Source organism: Ornithodoros turicata, chromosome 4 (genome assembly GCF_037126465.1).
Source record: "Ornithodoros turicata isolate Travis chromosome 4, ASM3712646v1, whole genome shotgun sequence".
Lineage (NCBI taxonomy): Eukaryota > Metazoa > Arthropoda > Arachnida > Ixodida > Argasidae > Ornithodoros > Ornithodoros turicata.
In genome coordinates, this window is record NC_088204.1 from 77,590,934 (window position 1) to 77,608,115 (window position 17,182).

General features: G+C 48.7%; 2 protein-coding genes across 2 annotated transcripts in view; one reads left to right on the forward strand and one right to left on the reverse strand.

The window, feature by feature from the left end:
* Positions 1-1,060: 1,060 nt before the first annotated feature.
* LOC135392573 (integumentary mucin A.1-like) lies at positions 1,061-4,267 on the forward strand. The gene is made up of 2 exons (XM_064623279.1): positions 1,061-1,637; positions 4,137-4,267. The coding sequence occupies exons 1-2, from the start codon at positions 1,061-1,063 to the stop codon at positions 4,265-4,267; spliced, it is 708 nt and encodes a 235-aa protein (XP_064479349.1).
* Positions 4,268-7,548: 3,281 nt separating this feature from the next.
* The window catches only part of LOC135391982 (neprilysin-3-like), a 41,096-nt gene continuing 31,462 nt past the window's right edge, over positions 7,549-17,182 (reverse strand). Inside the window, exons 14-21 of the mRNA XM_064622579.1 lie at positions 15,818-15,879; positions 15,613-15,664; positions 13,552-13,619; positions 12,703-12,821; positions 11,702-11,773; positions 10,417-10,512; positions 9,410-9,441; positions 7,549-7,718 (exon numbers count right to left, since the gene is read on the reverse strand). Of these exons, the coding sequence (XP_064478649.1) occupies positions 7,592-7,718; positions 9,410-9,441; positions 10,417-10,512; positions 11,702-11,773; positions 12,703-12,821; positions 13,552-13,619; positions 15,613-15,664; positions 15,818-15,879 (628 nt within the window). The 3' untranslated portion in view covers positions 7,549-7,591. The remainder of the gene's footprint in view (positions 7,719-9,409; positions 9,442-10,416; positions 10,513-11,701; positions 11,774-12,702; positions 12,822-13,551; positions 13,620-15,612; positions 15,665-15,817; positions 15,880-17,182) is intronic.

Below are 17,182 nucleotides of genomic sequence, written 5' to 3' on the forward strand. Positions count from 1 at the left end.
TCCCGCGTGCCCTACTGCTACGCCTACACAGACATCAAGAACACTAGGCCCCAGAACACCATCCATCATGACATCAACTCCCACAGAATCATCAGCAACACGAGGCCCCACAACACCAGCTACCATGGCTTCAACTCCCACAGAGCCGTCAGCAACAACGCTGTACCCAGTTACCTCAACTTCTACAACGCCGTCCTCAATAACGCTGCCTCCCGCGTGCCCCAGTGCTACGCCTACGCAGACATCAACAACACTAGGCCCCACAATACCATCCATCATGACATCAACTCCCACAGAATCATCAGCAACACTAGGCCCCACAACACCAGCTACCATGGCTTCAACTCCCACAGAGCCGTCAGCAACAACGCTGTACCCAGTTCCCTCAACTTCTACAACGCCGTCCTCAATAACGCTGCCTCCCGCGTGCCCTACTGCTACGCCTACACAGACATCAAGAACACTAGGCCCCACAACACCAGCTACCATGGCTTCGACTCCCACAGAGCCGTCAGCAACAACGCTGTACCCAGTTCCCTCAACTTCTACAACGCCGTCCTCAATAACGCTGCCTCCCGCGTGCCCTACTGCTACGCCTACACAGACATCAAGAACACTAGGCCCCACAACACCATCCATCATGACATCAACTCCCACAGAATCATCAGTAACACTAGGCCCCACAACACCAGCTACCATGGCTTCAACTCCCACAGAGCCGTCAGCAACAACGCTGTACCCAGTTCCCTCAACTTCTACAACGCCGTCCTCAATAACGCTGCCTCCCGCGTGCCCTACTGCTACGCCTACACAGACATCAAGAACACTAGGCCCCACAACACCATCCATCATGACATCAACTGCCACAGAATCATCAGCAACACTAGGCCCCACAACACCAGCTACCATGGCTTCAACTCCCACAGAGCCGTCATTAACAACGCTGTACCCAGTTCCCTCAACTTCTACAACGCCGTCCTCAATAACGCTGCCTCCCGCGTGCCCTAGTGCTACTCCTACGCAGACATCAACAACACTAGGCCCCACAACACCATCCATCATGACATCTACTCCCACAGAATCATCAGCAACACTAGGCCCCACAACACCAGCTACCATTGCTTCAACTCCCACAGAGCCGTCAGCAACAACGCTGTACCCAGTTCCCTCAACTTCTACAACGCCGTCCTCAATAACGCTGCCTCCCGCGTGCCCTAGTGCTACTCCTACGCAGACATCAAGAACACTAGGCCCCACAACACCATCCATCATGACATCAACTCCCACAGAATCATCAGCAACACTAGGCCCCACAACACCAGCTACCATGGCTTCAACTCCCACAGAGCCGTCAGCAACAACGCTGTACCCAGTTCCCTCAACTTCTACAACGCCGGTGTCAGTAACGCTGCCTCCCGCGTGCCCCACTGTCACGCCTGGACAGACCTCAATAACACAAGGCTCCAAAACCCCAGCTACCATGACTTCAACATCCACAGAATCGTCGTCAATAATGCTGTACCCAGTTACCTCAACATATACAACACCAGGGTCAGAAACACCACCTCCGGAATGCTTTGTGGACCAACACACACAGAGTCAACAGAACACAAGAGGACAAGCGACGGGAACACAAGGTACGGTGACATTTGCTTTGACGGAGGACGTTTTTTGCTCATTACGCACCGCAATTGTTCAGTCGTTCTTGTCAGAGAAATATGGGGACCTAGGAAGGGTCAGAAAGTGACTGCAATTCTGATGAGTCCGCAACGCAAAAGGAAACTATTAGTAGGTTTGCAGGAAACGTCCAGCACAGTGGTAACCCGCATAAGTGTGCTTTAAGGGGTTAGGGCATTGCTGGAGGTGATGTCCGTTGACGTAAATGCCGTAGTTAGTAGACATTTAGGAGTGCACAGAGTTGAATCGGAGGATCGGAGTGCACAGAGGATGTTGAATATTGAGGGTCTTCATTGAATGGTGCAGCACTAACACCTGAAGATCAGTAAGCACTGCGTAGAGCTCTGTGAGTACATATAGGAGGAATACGTAAGGGTTGTGGAGTGATACTTGATGCATTGCAATCGCGTGCCCACTTCTCGAACAACTCGACCAACGAAGGTTGGGAGGATCTGCATTAAATAATGAGCTGGTGTGTGTTGGTGAATCCAACATGGTGGGCTGGCTGGGTGGATCCGCCTTCCTCCTGCTCTACACCATCTCATCTTACAGCCCCACTACGTAGTAGAACACGAGGAAGACAGGGCATCGCTGGGCGCGCAGACTGGAGTCATTGCCCTTGTGCTGCACCATCCGTAAAAGTCGCATTGTTCGTTTATTCATGGGCAATTCTGCCGAGACTTTTGAAGCATGACTGCTACAGTGGACGGGAAAATGTTCGAATCTAGAGCTTTCGAGAGGTCAAAACAACATACGGGGATCCACCGTCGTGGTCCCACTTAGGACCTTACAGTTCATGAAGGCGAAATGCCCGAAGACTGTGGCGAGTAGTGATCATGCTGGTACGGAATGCTCGTTGAGCATGTTACATTCAGACATGGCCGATTAGTATCCGCAACAGTCTGCACGAAGCCGCGCGACTCACGGGGATGTCAGCCGGGCACCCGAGCTACAACGTTGAGAAATATATCATTCGCGCAAGCAGGCCCCTTAGCAGTAGTCTTAGCAAGTAGCCATAACTATATCCACACACACCCTGGATAGGCAAATACTCTGAATGATTCTACATATTGAATCGAGTATACTTGAAATTTTACAAAGGTGATATAGGCCCTCGGACACAGCGTAGTCCTGCAAGGTAAATGTGGCGCCCCTTGTTCTTCAGTGTTATGCAGGGCTCGGAACAGTTATCGTTGTGGTTCGGTTCAAGTTCCGGTTCGAGGTTATCGGTTCGGTTCGGGCTTGGGTTCAGAGCAACCAAAATAACGGTTTACGTGTGCTGTGCTAATCAGTGTACGACGTGTGAGTGGTAATATCAGGTTCCCGCGATGGCTTGCTCCTCCTTCCATCCTCTTAGTCCCTCACCTCTACACTTCATAGGCACGAAGAGCCACGATGCAGTTCACGACAGCAGATCATCCTTTACTGTACCGAAAAGTGCTGGGAAATGGCCATACAGCGTACCACTGAACTCCATTGCAAAAGGCTACCACTAATTTCCAAAGGAAAACAGGGAAGAAAGCGGTCTCGTGGTAGATAGGAGTACCCCAGAGTCCCATGCGCAGGCCGGCACGCTGCTCCCCGTTGAAAAGAAGGAGAGAGGCCACTCCTGTTTTCTTCCTCCATGCTCTGGACCACACGCCAACCTCCTTCCCGTGGTCGCTAGAGATCCGCGTTGCTTGTGGATATCACAGTGGACTATTCAAAGTTACGTCACCTTCACAATCCGACGCTGAATGAAAGGAAGCAGCCGAGGCAACAATGCAAAATGTAGCTGTCGTGTAGCACATGTTTTTTTTTTTTTGTTACACCTGGAATCGCAAAAATGTACAGGGATGTCGCGAACCTTTTGGAGGTGAGGTTGTAGGAGGTGCATGGACTCACCACTTCTTGGTTTATCAGTTCATCCGCTCTATAAATTCGGCAAGATTCCGAGCGATGCAGGGAGATGGTGCGCGGCAGTCGACGGCAGGTATTTTGTACTGTCTGCCGAACCGGTTACCGCATCATATTTTTTCGGTTTGGTTCCGGTACGTTCAAGGGGAGACAAAAAATGTTTACGGTTCGGTTCGGGCTCGGTTCGGCGAAAAATAACTTTTTTTTTGCGGTTTTCGGTTACGACCGTTTTCAACCCCTGTTATTATGTTATAGTTCACTTCAATGAAATATATATATATATATATATATATATTTAGAGGGCTTTTAAGGCCCTCGAGAGCACACAAGAGCTAGGATAGCACTTCAGTTCGATCCTGCCAATATCATATGTCATTTACTACGGTAGCCACACGGTCGCTAAAAGTGACGGTCTGTGTCGATGACTTTAAGGGTATTGAAAGCGAAATTTTGAAAATGATACAAGCGAAAGCGGCTTATGAGAACGACACCTTCAGATTGCTACATGACGCACACATATAAAGTAATCGGGCGATATGCCATTTGGGATTCTTCTGTTTCAGCGCCTCCAGTGTACAGAATCTCCCCCATGCCTTACATACCGGGCAGGGTAATGCTACCACCTCAACCCAGCCCACAACAGGCCCATCCGTACCAGCCTTACTTCTCGCAGCGGGGTTACGAGAAACGGTGACTGGGCACCTGGCCGTGGACATCGGGGAAAGTGATAAGGTGTGGTGGTTATTAGGTAATAAAGTTATATGGAATTATTGTACGTTCGTATTCTTGAAGTAGAGCATGTTTATACGCCAGGCGTCGGCGTCAGGAAACATTGAGACTCCACGTGACAGATAAAGAGCACATCCCGTGGACCTTTGGTGTGGCGGTTCAAGCACGTGCAACGGAGTAAGTGCGTACACCTAGGACCTAAGTTTAGGTCCTAGGGACCCAGCGACGCGGCAGAGGTAGCTCTTTCAATGACATAGTGACATATAGAAACAAGCCTGTACAATTGTGACGGCGGTAGCATGTCCTTGAGTTTTAGACTTTCAGGTAACGGACAAGTGGGACGAAGAAACAGCGCAGGACAGGACGAGACGGACTCAAAACCAGCAATGAGACTTTATTACACCAAGTACAAATAGATGGTACGCGGAAAAGAGGGAGCACGAGGAAATGAGGAGAGCACGCAACACTGCCGCCTCAGAAATAACTGAACATAGAGGCTATATTTGTCCTTGCCCTGAAGTCCTCAAACTCAAGGACATGCTATACCATCGTCATTCTCTGGTTGAACACTACTAGAGGATGCGAGAGCTGATCCAGTCGCAAGTGCCTCATGGTAGACGACCATTAGATACTATGTCAAAGAGTCAGCCCGCAAAGGGATGTGAACAGTCGTCAAATACTGGTGCCGGCTTCAGGTGCTGTTAGGTGCGAGCAGCTTCTTAAAGAGGTTGTTACACTAAGGGCCCAAATTATGCCGGATGGTTACTCGCATCAATGTGGGCCTGCATTCCAAGTTTCATAGAGAAAAAAAAAGATGGGAGAAGGATCGGCGCCGCGAACACCGACACTCATGATGCTGTGACATCAGGCAGGCATTTCTGCCCGTGAGAGAGAGAGAGAGAGAATGAGAGGTCACGTGCTTACAATTACCAATGAGAGTGGCCGTAGCTCTCGCTCCTCTCACGTCAGAGCTTGATGTGGAAATTGGTTTAAGGGCTTTCCTCTCGCGAACAACGAAACGTAGAATAATGTTTTTTTTCCCTCAATACGGTGGCGTGTAGAGCCACAACCTTCTTCAAAGGAACGATTGCATCCAGGCTGCATCCTGTCCGGCAAAGGCCGACAATCTACTTGGCTAATTTTTCTGCCCGAAAAGTGCTTAGATATTAAATAAATGAATTTCAAATATAACGCGCTACTTCCGCAGCTACGGAGGCTTCGGCGACAACGAGAGCAGCGTGACGTCATTCCCTAGCAGGAGGAGTGAGAGAGGGCCTCGCTCAGAAGGGAAAGGCCAACGTTGCCTTGATACAGAAGGCCCGCTTACTGCCCCCTCTCACTCCTTATCACGTAGGCAAACAAAGTCCGTCAGTCGCAGACGAGTTTGAAACACGGGCTTTCTGTGGCTGCCCACGCGCCTGATCGGTGGTTCCCGATTGGCTACGGCCCCGGAAAGCAACGTCGTGATTGGCGGACTCTTGTTCTGCACAGAAGCACCGAAACATTTCTAATGTTAGGCCCATAATGTTTGCGCGAACACAAAGTTCATAGCCCGCCACTATTGGTTTCTGCGGTTGTCACACAACACTGGGAATTAACTGCGTTTAGCCGCTCGGTTTCGGTTTCACCGATGCAAAAGAAGCGCCATTTTCGTGTGGATCATGACGTCATCCCTCGATGCCAGTCCCCGCCGTGCGCCCTTCGGAAGCGGGGTAGCCGGATCCAGTCAGTAAGCCGGACTGCAAGGCCATTTCACAAGAGAATGCCGCGCAAGCGCGCAGTCGCAGCGGAGTCAAATAGCCGGATGTACACCGAATGCGAAGACATCAGTTTCCGTTCGTTGGGAAATTAGTCATTACGTCACAGAACAGGTCACCTACAGCGGAGAGTTTTTTCATAATTGCGAATGGTCTTAAAATACGTTTGCGCCTATACTTAATGCGACCTGCTTTGACCTACTTGTGACCTACTTTGCAGAGTCCATCTCCTTCGTGTACTTTATCAGAGGCATGCAACAGCAGCAGCGTTTTTCTGACTGTGCAGAACTCGTTTCATCGTTACGTCACGTCGCTCAACCGATCAGGCTTTGTTTCTAGGTGGTGTTGGAAATGCGCCGTCCAGATTGGTTCAAACGCCCGCATCGCCTTGGCATCCCTTTTTCTCAAGGCCACGCTGTGATTGGTGGTGCAGGGAACTACGTTTTCGCCTTTTTTCCAGAGAGGGATTTCCGGTATACTCTCAATATTCAGCGTCATGTATTCCATCAAATAGCACGCAAACTACGCCACTATTGTGGGATTTTCGATACCGTGGTCAGTGGTGAACCATACATAAAATGACACCATAGTTTCGAAATCGACTGGAACGGACGCCACCGTCCCGTTAAACCCCAGCTTTAAAATTTTGAAAATTTGGATGACCTTGGAAGACCGAAATATGACTATCATCAAAAAAAGCCTCCATTGGAGAACCTTCTCTGTCCCGTAAAAAAAAGAAAACGCATCGATCTACGCGCCTGTGTCACCTTCGATATGGTAAGTGAGGAAATACGACGAAAGCGCCGATTTTTTAAATATGGTTGCTGTATCGAATATGACTGGACACATTATTTGAACAGAGAGAGATATTTGGCAAATCAATACAAAAATAATGTTTTGAAGGAGAAAGCAAATACATCACAGGAACGCTGCAATGATGCGCACGAGGTGATGCACCGAAAGTCATGCGAATGTACAAGGTTTACGGAAGCAAAAAAAGAACAGACCGTCTGCGTTGTACCACGTCGATGAAGCGTCAACAACGCCAACCGGTGGAACGTACAGTCCCCCGCAACCTTAACTTGAACGCAGCCTCGACCGGCGGGAGAGGACAACAGAAGACTCAATTGAGTCTTGTGTTGTCCGCTTCGTATTGTGTGTTCCTCAAACTCAAGGAAATGTTACTTCTCTATACATAGCATGCATAAGACGTGGTGATATAAATACCTTCAGGTAGCATCCCATTTGTGTGCCATGTGCAGCAATACAAATGCGGAGGCATGCTGTTACATTGGTGAAACTGGGCCTATTTCTGCTATAATTTTCGTTGCGACATCAATTGCCTACTTCCTGACTGCAGTTGTGCAGCAGTTAGATTCACATTTTCAGATTTTCTATGTTTTCTATGTACTATGTAATCATTTTCTATGTTTCTAAGGAAGAGGCAGTCTGGCTCTCTCTGTAAGGAAATAATAATCTATGCCACCTATTAAATAATATCATATTTTAATTAAGGAGATTTGAAATTTCGATTAAAGTTTCTGCCGACTAGCATCTCTCCTCCAAAGGGGGCATCCATTTTGAATCTTCATCTTTGCCGTTTCAGTACAGTTGAAGGCCTGAAGAAATGAGGGCATGTTTCCGAGCGCTACGTTCATCCTGAAAAAGATGGCATTATTTGTGCACTGAATACACAACATTCACCACCATACTCTGCAATGGTTGGGAATGGTACAGAATAAGAACTGTGCCATAACTTGCCAGGTACCCTGCCTTCTGACCGCGTCCCTATGTGTCATACATAACTCTCAGGGGGAAATCAGTCCCAGAATTAAACGATCGGACCTTGTAAATGAGCAAAAAAAGAAACCCAGAGAGCTCAATCATCTTCGCCGACGCGGCGGCGTATCTGTTCCGGAAAGCAAAAGCAGTATTTCTCAAACTCGGGGTTGCGACCCCCTCCTGACAGATTCAGCGGGGGGGTCGCGAAACGGCTCGGGAACTTAAAAAAAGAGACAGCAAATGATGTCCTTAAACAAAGCTCTGTCCACTATTCTGTGACACAAAAAAAGATTGTGGTGGCGGACCCCGAGATCTAAAGAACAAGCTCAGTTTAGTGAACAAGAACCACCATTCTGGCTGGCATGTGTTTTTTTCTCATTTCCAGGTATTTCCCAAGCACTCAAAAGTGAAGGTCTTCTCTTCGTAGACACTGCTAAAGACTCGCATCGGATGAATATAGAGTACTGACGATGTCTTCTAGATTAAAATTGGCCTGTTTGCCTTCCTGGCGCATCGCTAGTATGGCCATCGCAACTACACATTGCTGTAGCCGTGGCAGCAATTTGCCTTATGTTATACATGTGGCACAGTGTGGCCTACAGAAATAAAACTTCGAGATGCAAGAGTGAGAGGAGGGCGAAGGGCAAGCGAAAGTCGACCAGCGCTACGAACAGAGCAAACTGGCTCGAAGCTGTAACTATGCATAGAGAACGAGAAAGACATACACGAGAAAATTCTGACTGACAAACGCCTCAATGCTCATAATGCACAGTGGCATGGTAACCGGTAGGCAATATCTAGCCAGTGGCAGTCGGATCTGTTGGCTCCCCTGCAAAGTCCCCGAGCTGACTCGGGGACTCTATGTATTATCTTTTTCCTCACTTCGTGTAACCCACTCCTCCCATGTAACGCCCGTATGGGACTTTTTGGAGCTCAATAAATTGATTGATTGATTGATTGATTGACTGGCAAAAAATGGCACCACACATAAGACAGATGGAGCGTTTTTTGACGATTTCATGACGCGCACTCGCACTCGACTTCTCGCAACGGTTCTCGAACGCGTACGCTGAAATCTGCCAGCTACATATAAATTAGTGTGCATCCGGTCGCATTTTTCGAGAAGTGAACAAAGCGATGGTCACCGTGCTGCAGACAAAGCTGTGCGTGAGTAGCTAGCACAAATTTTTGGGACAACATTCTGAAACCTGATACCTGAAACGAATGAACGCAGGAGCCGTAGAAAACAACAGCATCCAATCCAGGATATGCTTGTGGTAGGTGAATATGACAACGTAGGCGCCCGTCATTCGCTTTGTAAGCACCTCGCGCATGCGTTTCGGGTGGTTGAATCACCGGCGTTCCTCCACCGCGTGTACAAGACAATGGGTGCACGCTATACATTTTGACGCAGGGAAACATCCCATGCGTTTTGTCCTTTTCGGACCATACATGGTCAGCAACATTCAGTCATGGGTTGAAGCCGCCTAGGGTGACTCCTTCGCCCCGGCCCTATACTACTGGTGCCAGTACCGCTAATACCCCAATTCAGTCTATCACCCGCTTACCTCTTTTCATCGACAGAATTCAGACAGGACATCTGAAATATAGAGATAGTTAATGGTCTGTCTAGTTGCAACATTTTGCGAAAGGAACTGTAAAGTGAAATACAAGCACAATGTTTCAAGGTACCATCATGTAGAACTTGGCTGTACTATCACACCATCTCGTATTGCTGCTGCTGATTAGACGCGTCATTACGCTCTGGACCAGCTTTCTGGTCTAGTCAAAGGCCGCGTAAAGTGGCGGCTGGGTAATCTTTTTTTTTGGGGGATCATCTCAACAATGTTAATCCTCTTACTTTTTGACATATGGTAGCAACGCTACCTGTCTGTACCATGGTGATCTTTTTAATCCAAGCCGAATTTTACATTAAAAAAAGGAACGTAGTGCTACACGGACAGTTTCTTCGTTCCACGTCTCTCCAGCTCGGAGGATATCTATCGAGACTTGTTCCAACCAACTGGTTAATTTGGGAGCAACGTGAAGTACAATAACTGGGTACACGATACAAAGCAATCGTATTTTTCTCAAAAACCTCAGACGAGAAAATGCGTTGAAAATATCCATCCTTTGGAGCGGGTCGTGGAGTAGGCGCTGATCTCCGGGCCAGATAAACCGCTTTGCGACCCAGATAAGCTGCCAGAGACGAAGGTGTATGTCTCATACCCCTGTCACACGGCTAGTCCTGTCTTCAACCATCGTTGAAACCAATGGCCACTGAAAAATGCACGCAGCGCCCCCACGCGTCAACTTCTCAAGGGGAATGGGATCCAATGCACCATGCCACATTACACGCTCGGGGGCGCTACGTGCGTTTCTCAATGGTCCATTGGTTTCAGTGAGCACAAACATTTCGGAGCGTGATATCTGTTTTTCACTACTAATGCCTCGTTGGCTACAACGAAGGCCACCAGCATTTCTTTTTCGTCGTCTCCGCGCATATGCGACCCTCAATCTGGCCGACACGGCAGCTTGCGCAGACTGCTCCCCGTTTCCCAAGTCGTCAACATACCATGCCATATGCTGCGAAAAACAGTTCCGCATCACTGAGGTCTTCTGCGAGTGACAATACCTTCTCCTCTATTCCAGCAGTCGTTTCCTGGTAGGCCTAGGGAAGCAAGCATAACGAACACCATGTTAGACAGCAAACGCTGCGATAGGCATTGTGAGAAAGAGAACGCTCGGTGGAAATCAGTTTTGCCCTCGTGAGGTAGGGACATAACGATCTACAGGAATACAGCCACGTTCCATCCCGCCTCATGGGTCACGTGGCCGCAGTGTGTTTGCTTTATATAGCTAGCGAGAAACACGAAAGAACAACCATTTGCTGTTTTGAAACATTTACGGCGGCCACGGCACGTACGGCATTGTGGCCTCCCTAATAGCAGTAGTACGGCATAGTAGCCTCCCTAGGGTCGGGACTACGCTGGTAAGCTTGCTGGCCTGATGCTGGTAGCACCCGACACCTGGCTATGCGACGAACGCAAGACGTGTGCCACGTCACAGATCGCTTGGCGAGAACAGTGAACGACTCTCCTGTGCCTTTTTATTTATTCGATTTATTGGATTTATTGGACGACAAGGTGTCTGTGGGCGTATCACAAACCCGACTGTACTAGTTTCGCTGTGTATTAGATCGATTAGATCATCGTTTAGATTTATGCTTGATTGGTGGTCTATGCAAGGCCGCGGTGTATCAACGCTCCAGGGCACACAGAGCCTGCTCAACGGATTCTCACTTATCTGGCGCGATGGTCATATCGGTAGTGTTCGTTTTGTTGGACTCCAGCTGTTTGAGAGCAGACTCTTGGTGGGCGAGAATACAGCAACGCGACTCTCGCGACATCAGCCCCGTGGCATCGACTCTCGATTGAAATCTCGAGGATTGAACCACAGAGGTACTCGTGAGCGACTCTTTTTTTTTCTACGTGGGTCGCTGGGAGACGACTCCGGCACGACTCCGAATTACGGGGTACGCCAGATGAATAAACGAAAATAAACGAACGGGACCTCTCGGCGATGTCGTCTACTTCATCTAATCGCGCACGCTTTCTGAGGCTACCAGTGACTGGCTCCATTTGACTGATGGCGGTTCATATCTTCATATCCATATGATTACAGCCGCTGATAGTCGAGCCAGGCCTGGTGCGCTCTTAATGACGACTACGTTACGTCCTCTAGGGGACGTAACGTAGTTTTCTTTGTCAAGTGGGTTGACTGTCTCCTCCGCTATAGTGGCACACACACACACACGTGTGTTACGCAAGACGTGCTCAATAATGGTACAACAGTCTTACCCAGTAGGCCACGTCCAGTCCTGCGTTGTCCGCAATATGCATAGCGAGCTCACGCTCGGCTTGTGGTGTATGCTGTTGGGAGAATGAGTGAACACTGGTCAGTCTCGTTCATGCATTCGTTCATGCATTCATCCATGCACTGGAGGCACAGTTCTCAGAGTGCGAGCGAAAGGTCCCAAATACCGAAGGGCATTGGCTGCCAGCGCTTTTTTCGCACTGGCTAGCGTGGTGGTTCTGCGCAGGGCGCGGAGCTCCTTCTGAATTGGGCGTGCGCACAACCGCAAAGCTCTGTTGAGGTCTTGCGCATGCGCAGAACCACCAACGCTCTCCCTCGCGTACGCAAAGGCAATAGCGTACGATATGCTAAAACCATGGAGGAAAGAAGAAAAGGAGGCACCCCAACGGCATTTCGACAGAAGAGAGCAGCCTGGGGCAAGTGATGTAAGGGTCGGAGATGCGCTGTAGCTTCCTTGGAGCCAAGCGAAGGTCACGTTACCTGAATGGCCCAATGAGTTCGCTTTGCACACGCTACTTCGGGGGCCACATTTGCGCGCTACCACCACGCCTCTCTGTGTATTCCGAAACTATGCGTTGGGGGCTCCCAGAGAGATGCATGTAACCGAAACCGGAAAGCCACAGCGGTGATGTCACTGGAGTGGCCCCCCAATCTCGGCTTCACTTCTCGGCGCAATAGGGCTCCTCCTCTCTTTCCTTCCTCCATGACTAAAACACACTAATCACTGGTGTGTGGTCCGTCTAGCGGCGTGGTCGTCTGCGATCATCAGCTTTCATCGCCCCGACTCGTCTGACTACCTTAAGCTTCTGGAAATATTGTGATAGCGAATACCAGATACAAGCCGCGATATCGGCCTTCGAGTGAGTTCATAGTGAGTGTGAGGTAGATGCGCTCTTATCGGATGATTGTGATCGTGAGCCAAAAATTCCGACCTACGCTTTGCACCTACTGTCAGAGAAAGTGAGGTATACTGAGATCTGCATACCATGTTGCTGCTTGAAGCACTCCCATACATCCCACGGAAGCATTCCATTTTGTCGTCCAGCTCCTTCTGTTGTTGCAGGTTTACTCGTGTGTAGCTACCATCAATGCTGTTCTGGAATGCTGCGAGAAAGGTGTACTGCTGAACCCTTAGTGGTACACCGGAGGTGTTTCACGCTTCACTCATTCCGCATACAGCAACGCCACAAGACGACACAAAGCATGATCAGATAATGGCGAACTCGGGTGGTCACTTCATGGCAACACGGCCTGGCGTCCGGAAACTGCCCGCGATGGATGGATCATGCAACCGTTACCCTCCGAACACGAGTGCCAGAAATCTAGCGGTTTTAGTCGCCTGGATCACGCTAGGGGCATTGCGGTCGCTCGGGTTTCGTCGTCTGCTCTGTCGTCTGCTCGGCGGCCGTAGGCATGGAAACTAGGCGCCAACAGCCGCATGAAGAGCCACAAGTAGCCACAGCAAGCATGCGTTTGCTATCGTATGCGACGACTAACCAAAGCAGACGACATGAAACGAGAAATTAAGTTAGGCCTTGCGCACCTAGTAGCATTGGCAAATGGTAGAAGGCTTAGCGCTTTGGCTTGGCCTATGGCTATGCAAATGCCCGACGCTACCAAATACACTGAAGCGTATATGAAAGGGGCAGGATGAGTCTATATAGTGTCTATTAGTCTATTAGGCTAGCCTATGAGTGACAGGGTAATGACATTCGGCAACTCAGTGACACCACAGAAAGAGCGAGGGCTGCTTATGTCCTAGCAGACATTTGTGGTATAGACACCCATGATACAAAAGCGAAATCCAGAACTTGAAGTGGTCGTCGGTACTAACCTGGTTTTGTGAACGCCATACCTAGTTCGCGACCAACGAGGGATCCAAGTGCGCCCATGACGAATGCCCTAAAGAAAGTATATTCGAAAACGTGGAAACATTTGAAAAATACTGTCATTTCCGTTTTCTCGATCTACACCCTTCCGCAAGATACAGCGTCATAACTCTGCGGCGTCTTCAACAACACTTCGTGGAGCAGCAACAGCACGGGCCAGCCCATTTCAATGAACTATCAATGAACTCGCAACATGTCATTCCGATTTCAACGACGCTTCTTATGGAAATGAAAGCGAATATACTCCAGAGGCGGGGAGGAAACATGTTTAATAAATTCAGCGCACCGGCAAGCAGCACAGTAAACATAAGACTTCGGGTCCCATACGGATCCCATCATCAGAAGTGAACCGTCCTATCAGCTAGGGCTTATTCATGCACTAGTGGGGTGTTAACAGTCTGGGAGAGGGCCAGGGTGCTTGTTGATAGCATCTTTCCATAAAGAAAACAAAATATACTATCACCAAGCACCCTGGCCCTCTCCCAGGCTGTTACACCCCGCTAGTACATGAATAAGCCGTAGCGGATAGGACGGTTCACTTCTGATGATGGGACCCGTATGGGAACCGAAACGTCATGTCTCATGTTGTTTACTGTGTTGCTTGCCGGTGCGCTGAATTCATGGAAATGAAAGTGCCCGTCCTCTAATGTAGCAATTAGGGACCCATGTACACAACTGAACCGAATAGTTATACAGGGTATTCAAAATTAAGCTTTCACTAGCATTTTATAAATAGGCGAACAAAAGAAAACTGGTGCTATTTATTCTGTTCCTTGAGTAAGACACAGGTGCTACATAATTAGCAGCACCTGTTTCTTACACAAGTAGCGTAAAGTTATCATCCGGTTTCCTGTCATCGCTGTGTTTGCGTAGCGCTCGTGAAAGCTTAATTTTGAACACCCTGTATAGTGGGAGTAAATAGTAATGAGAATTATTAGCCAAATACTTCAAATTGGTTCCTATGTCGACGGCAGAGGTCTGTCTCTCGAAACTCGCGTTGAGGTTGCGAAGGTTCTCCGTGTACTCGCCAATGCTCGGTCCTCAATGGTATCGCAATGGACGAATGCTCCCTCGCTTTTGTTGAAGTGCCACTACGGACTCTATTTTATTTAGACCGTGAAGAGAAGGCACGCGATTCTACACGCGAAATATAAATCCTCTTTGCGAACGTTGTGAATTAATTTTTGAAGATCTGCTGAGCCTCCACAAGTTTCGATGACTCGAGGAGCAGGTGACGTCATGTTGCCCACTCCAGTGATTTCATGCTCTGGAGACAGACGCTCGTCTCCTAGCAACGACGCGCGTGTAGGACTCCATAGGACCTTGGACCCACGGGGCCATTCCGTATAGGACCCCAGCATCTCGCGCGTCTCCGCGGCGCAAGATGGATGGCTTTTTTTCTTGTTTTTTTCGGAGAGGGGGGGGTCAGAGCGCGTAGTGGGGGAGGGGAGGGAGGGAAATCCAATGTATGAACTGACGTTTTGGGGGCAACAGTATTGCCAGGTGAGAGCTCGACGCTCGGCCGCCGTCACGGATCTCAAAAATAGAAACGAGTTTGCTCTAACTTTCACGTTACGTAGAGATGAGAAGAGAAGACAAGACAAGACAGGACAAGACGATTCCAGTGGCATAACTTCCGCAGGATTCTAAGGACACGAGATTCAGCCTGTAGCGGCACTTTCAGACCCAGGGTACGCCCGTAAAAACTTTCACGTTTTCCTCTAAAATGCTTCAGCGTTCCCAGATCTCTTTGCGCATCCGTTGCCACCTACCGAATCTTTACAGCGGGTCCTCTGGAAACAGGGGCGGACCTATTGGTGGTGGTGGGGGGGGGGTCCGAATGTCGTGGTTCCCTCAATTTCAGTGGTTACCTCCCCCCCCTCCCCCGCCAGAAAAGTCCAGGATCCGCCACTGCCTAGGAACCCACTAGAGATTTCAGAGTTCCACTACCTGTTGACCTGTGCCGTCTACTGCTTTTTGCAACAAGAGACTCGATGCTGACTTACTGTGGTAAGTGTTCACCGTAATACGGCGTCTGGAGCACACCAGCAGGTACAACTGCAAGAATTAGAGACAGTTATGCTCTTCGCTGCATGAATATATAGCAGAGGCATGTATATAGCAGAGGCGAGAAGGCTAACGTTGATCAAGTGGAATGGACCGCAATGCGAAGTGCGCTATAAAGTTGTGCCGCAGGGCTGATAAACTTACACGCAATATCTCGAATCGAGTCGTAGAACGCATTCACAGCGTCGATATCGCCAACCCATGGGCTGTTATAGGGAGAAACAAAAGCAAAATGTAGAATAACATGATGTGCTTCTTTTAATTATAATTTTTACTTTCGTGTTAGCGCCGCGAAGCAACTGCGCCTATCAGCCGCGTACAGATGAGGACAGATGGAGAGAGGACAGTAGAAAGGAGCGGGGGACAGTGGGTGGGGGTTAGTATGCGTCCTGGACAGACTTCAGGGGAAACTCTGCAGACATTCGTCTGGAAAGTCTTCGGAAAACCCAGGGAAAACCTCAGACAGTACAAGTTGCTTCCGCACGCAGTGCTCAGCAGCTTGAGCTTTTCCGCGCACGCCGAAAGGACCGTCCGGTCGGCAAAATTACGGTATGGGCCGTCGCTCGTGATCACGCGACGATATCGTGACGTAAAGCCACGAATTTCTATTTGATAATTCAGCTGTATGCAGAATCTTTATCGGGTTAGGTTTTCAGATAATGGCGCTTTTGCATCGAATTTTAATCATCTTTTGCCCTTTCTATTGCCTGGTAGCGATGAACCGAGAGATGGCATTGGAGCACGGGACCGAATCTCACGGTCCCTACAGTGGGGTCTTATCGCATTGGTGGTGTGTATTATTGACAACACAACGATAATGTCGAGTATCAGACACCCCCTTGCATATATACAGGGTGTCCCAGCATAATTGCGAAGTGATTTTTTAAAAAATATATACATCACTTTTTTTCGACATGAACTCGATTGCAATATTGCGTATGCTGAATTCGCTCCTTAGAAGGGCATTAGCTAACTCCTAAGGCAATGCCTTAATAAACTTTCAATAATTAACTTTTTCATTAAAAGCTGCGAAGTTGTCCCAATGAGAACGTCTGGTCCCTTGGGGGTGAAGGAAAGACTCGTCTCCGAAGATGCGCAATGAAGAAAAAAAGAAGAAAAAAAAACGGGTTCCTTCACGATTTTTTTGTGGACGATCTATCGAACAGATTTTCGTCCTGAAAACGGCTCCGGTATCAGGTGACCGAAGGGACCAGATGTTCTCATTGGGACAACCTCGTGGCCTGTATAATTAAACGGTTAATTATTGAAAGTTAATTAAGGCACCTTAGGAGATTGCTAATGCCCTCCTTAGGAGTGCCATTCAGCATAAGCAATATTGCAATCGATTTCATCTATGAAAAAAGTGATGTATATATTTAAAAAAATATGTTCGCATTTATCTGGGACACCCTGTATATTCAGATGGAAGTCCACACGCAAGGTGAAATGTGGTTATATTTTTTCCACACAAGTCGAGAAGGCTATTAAGTGCAGAGATCTACTACACCC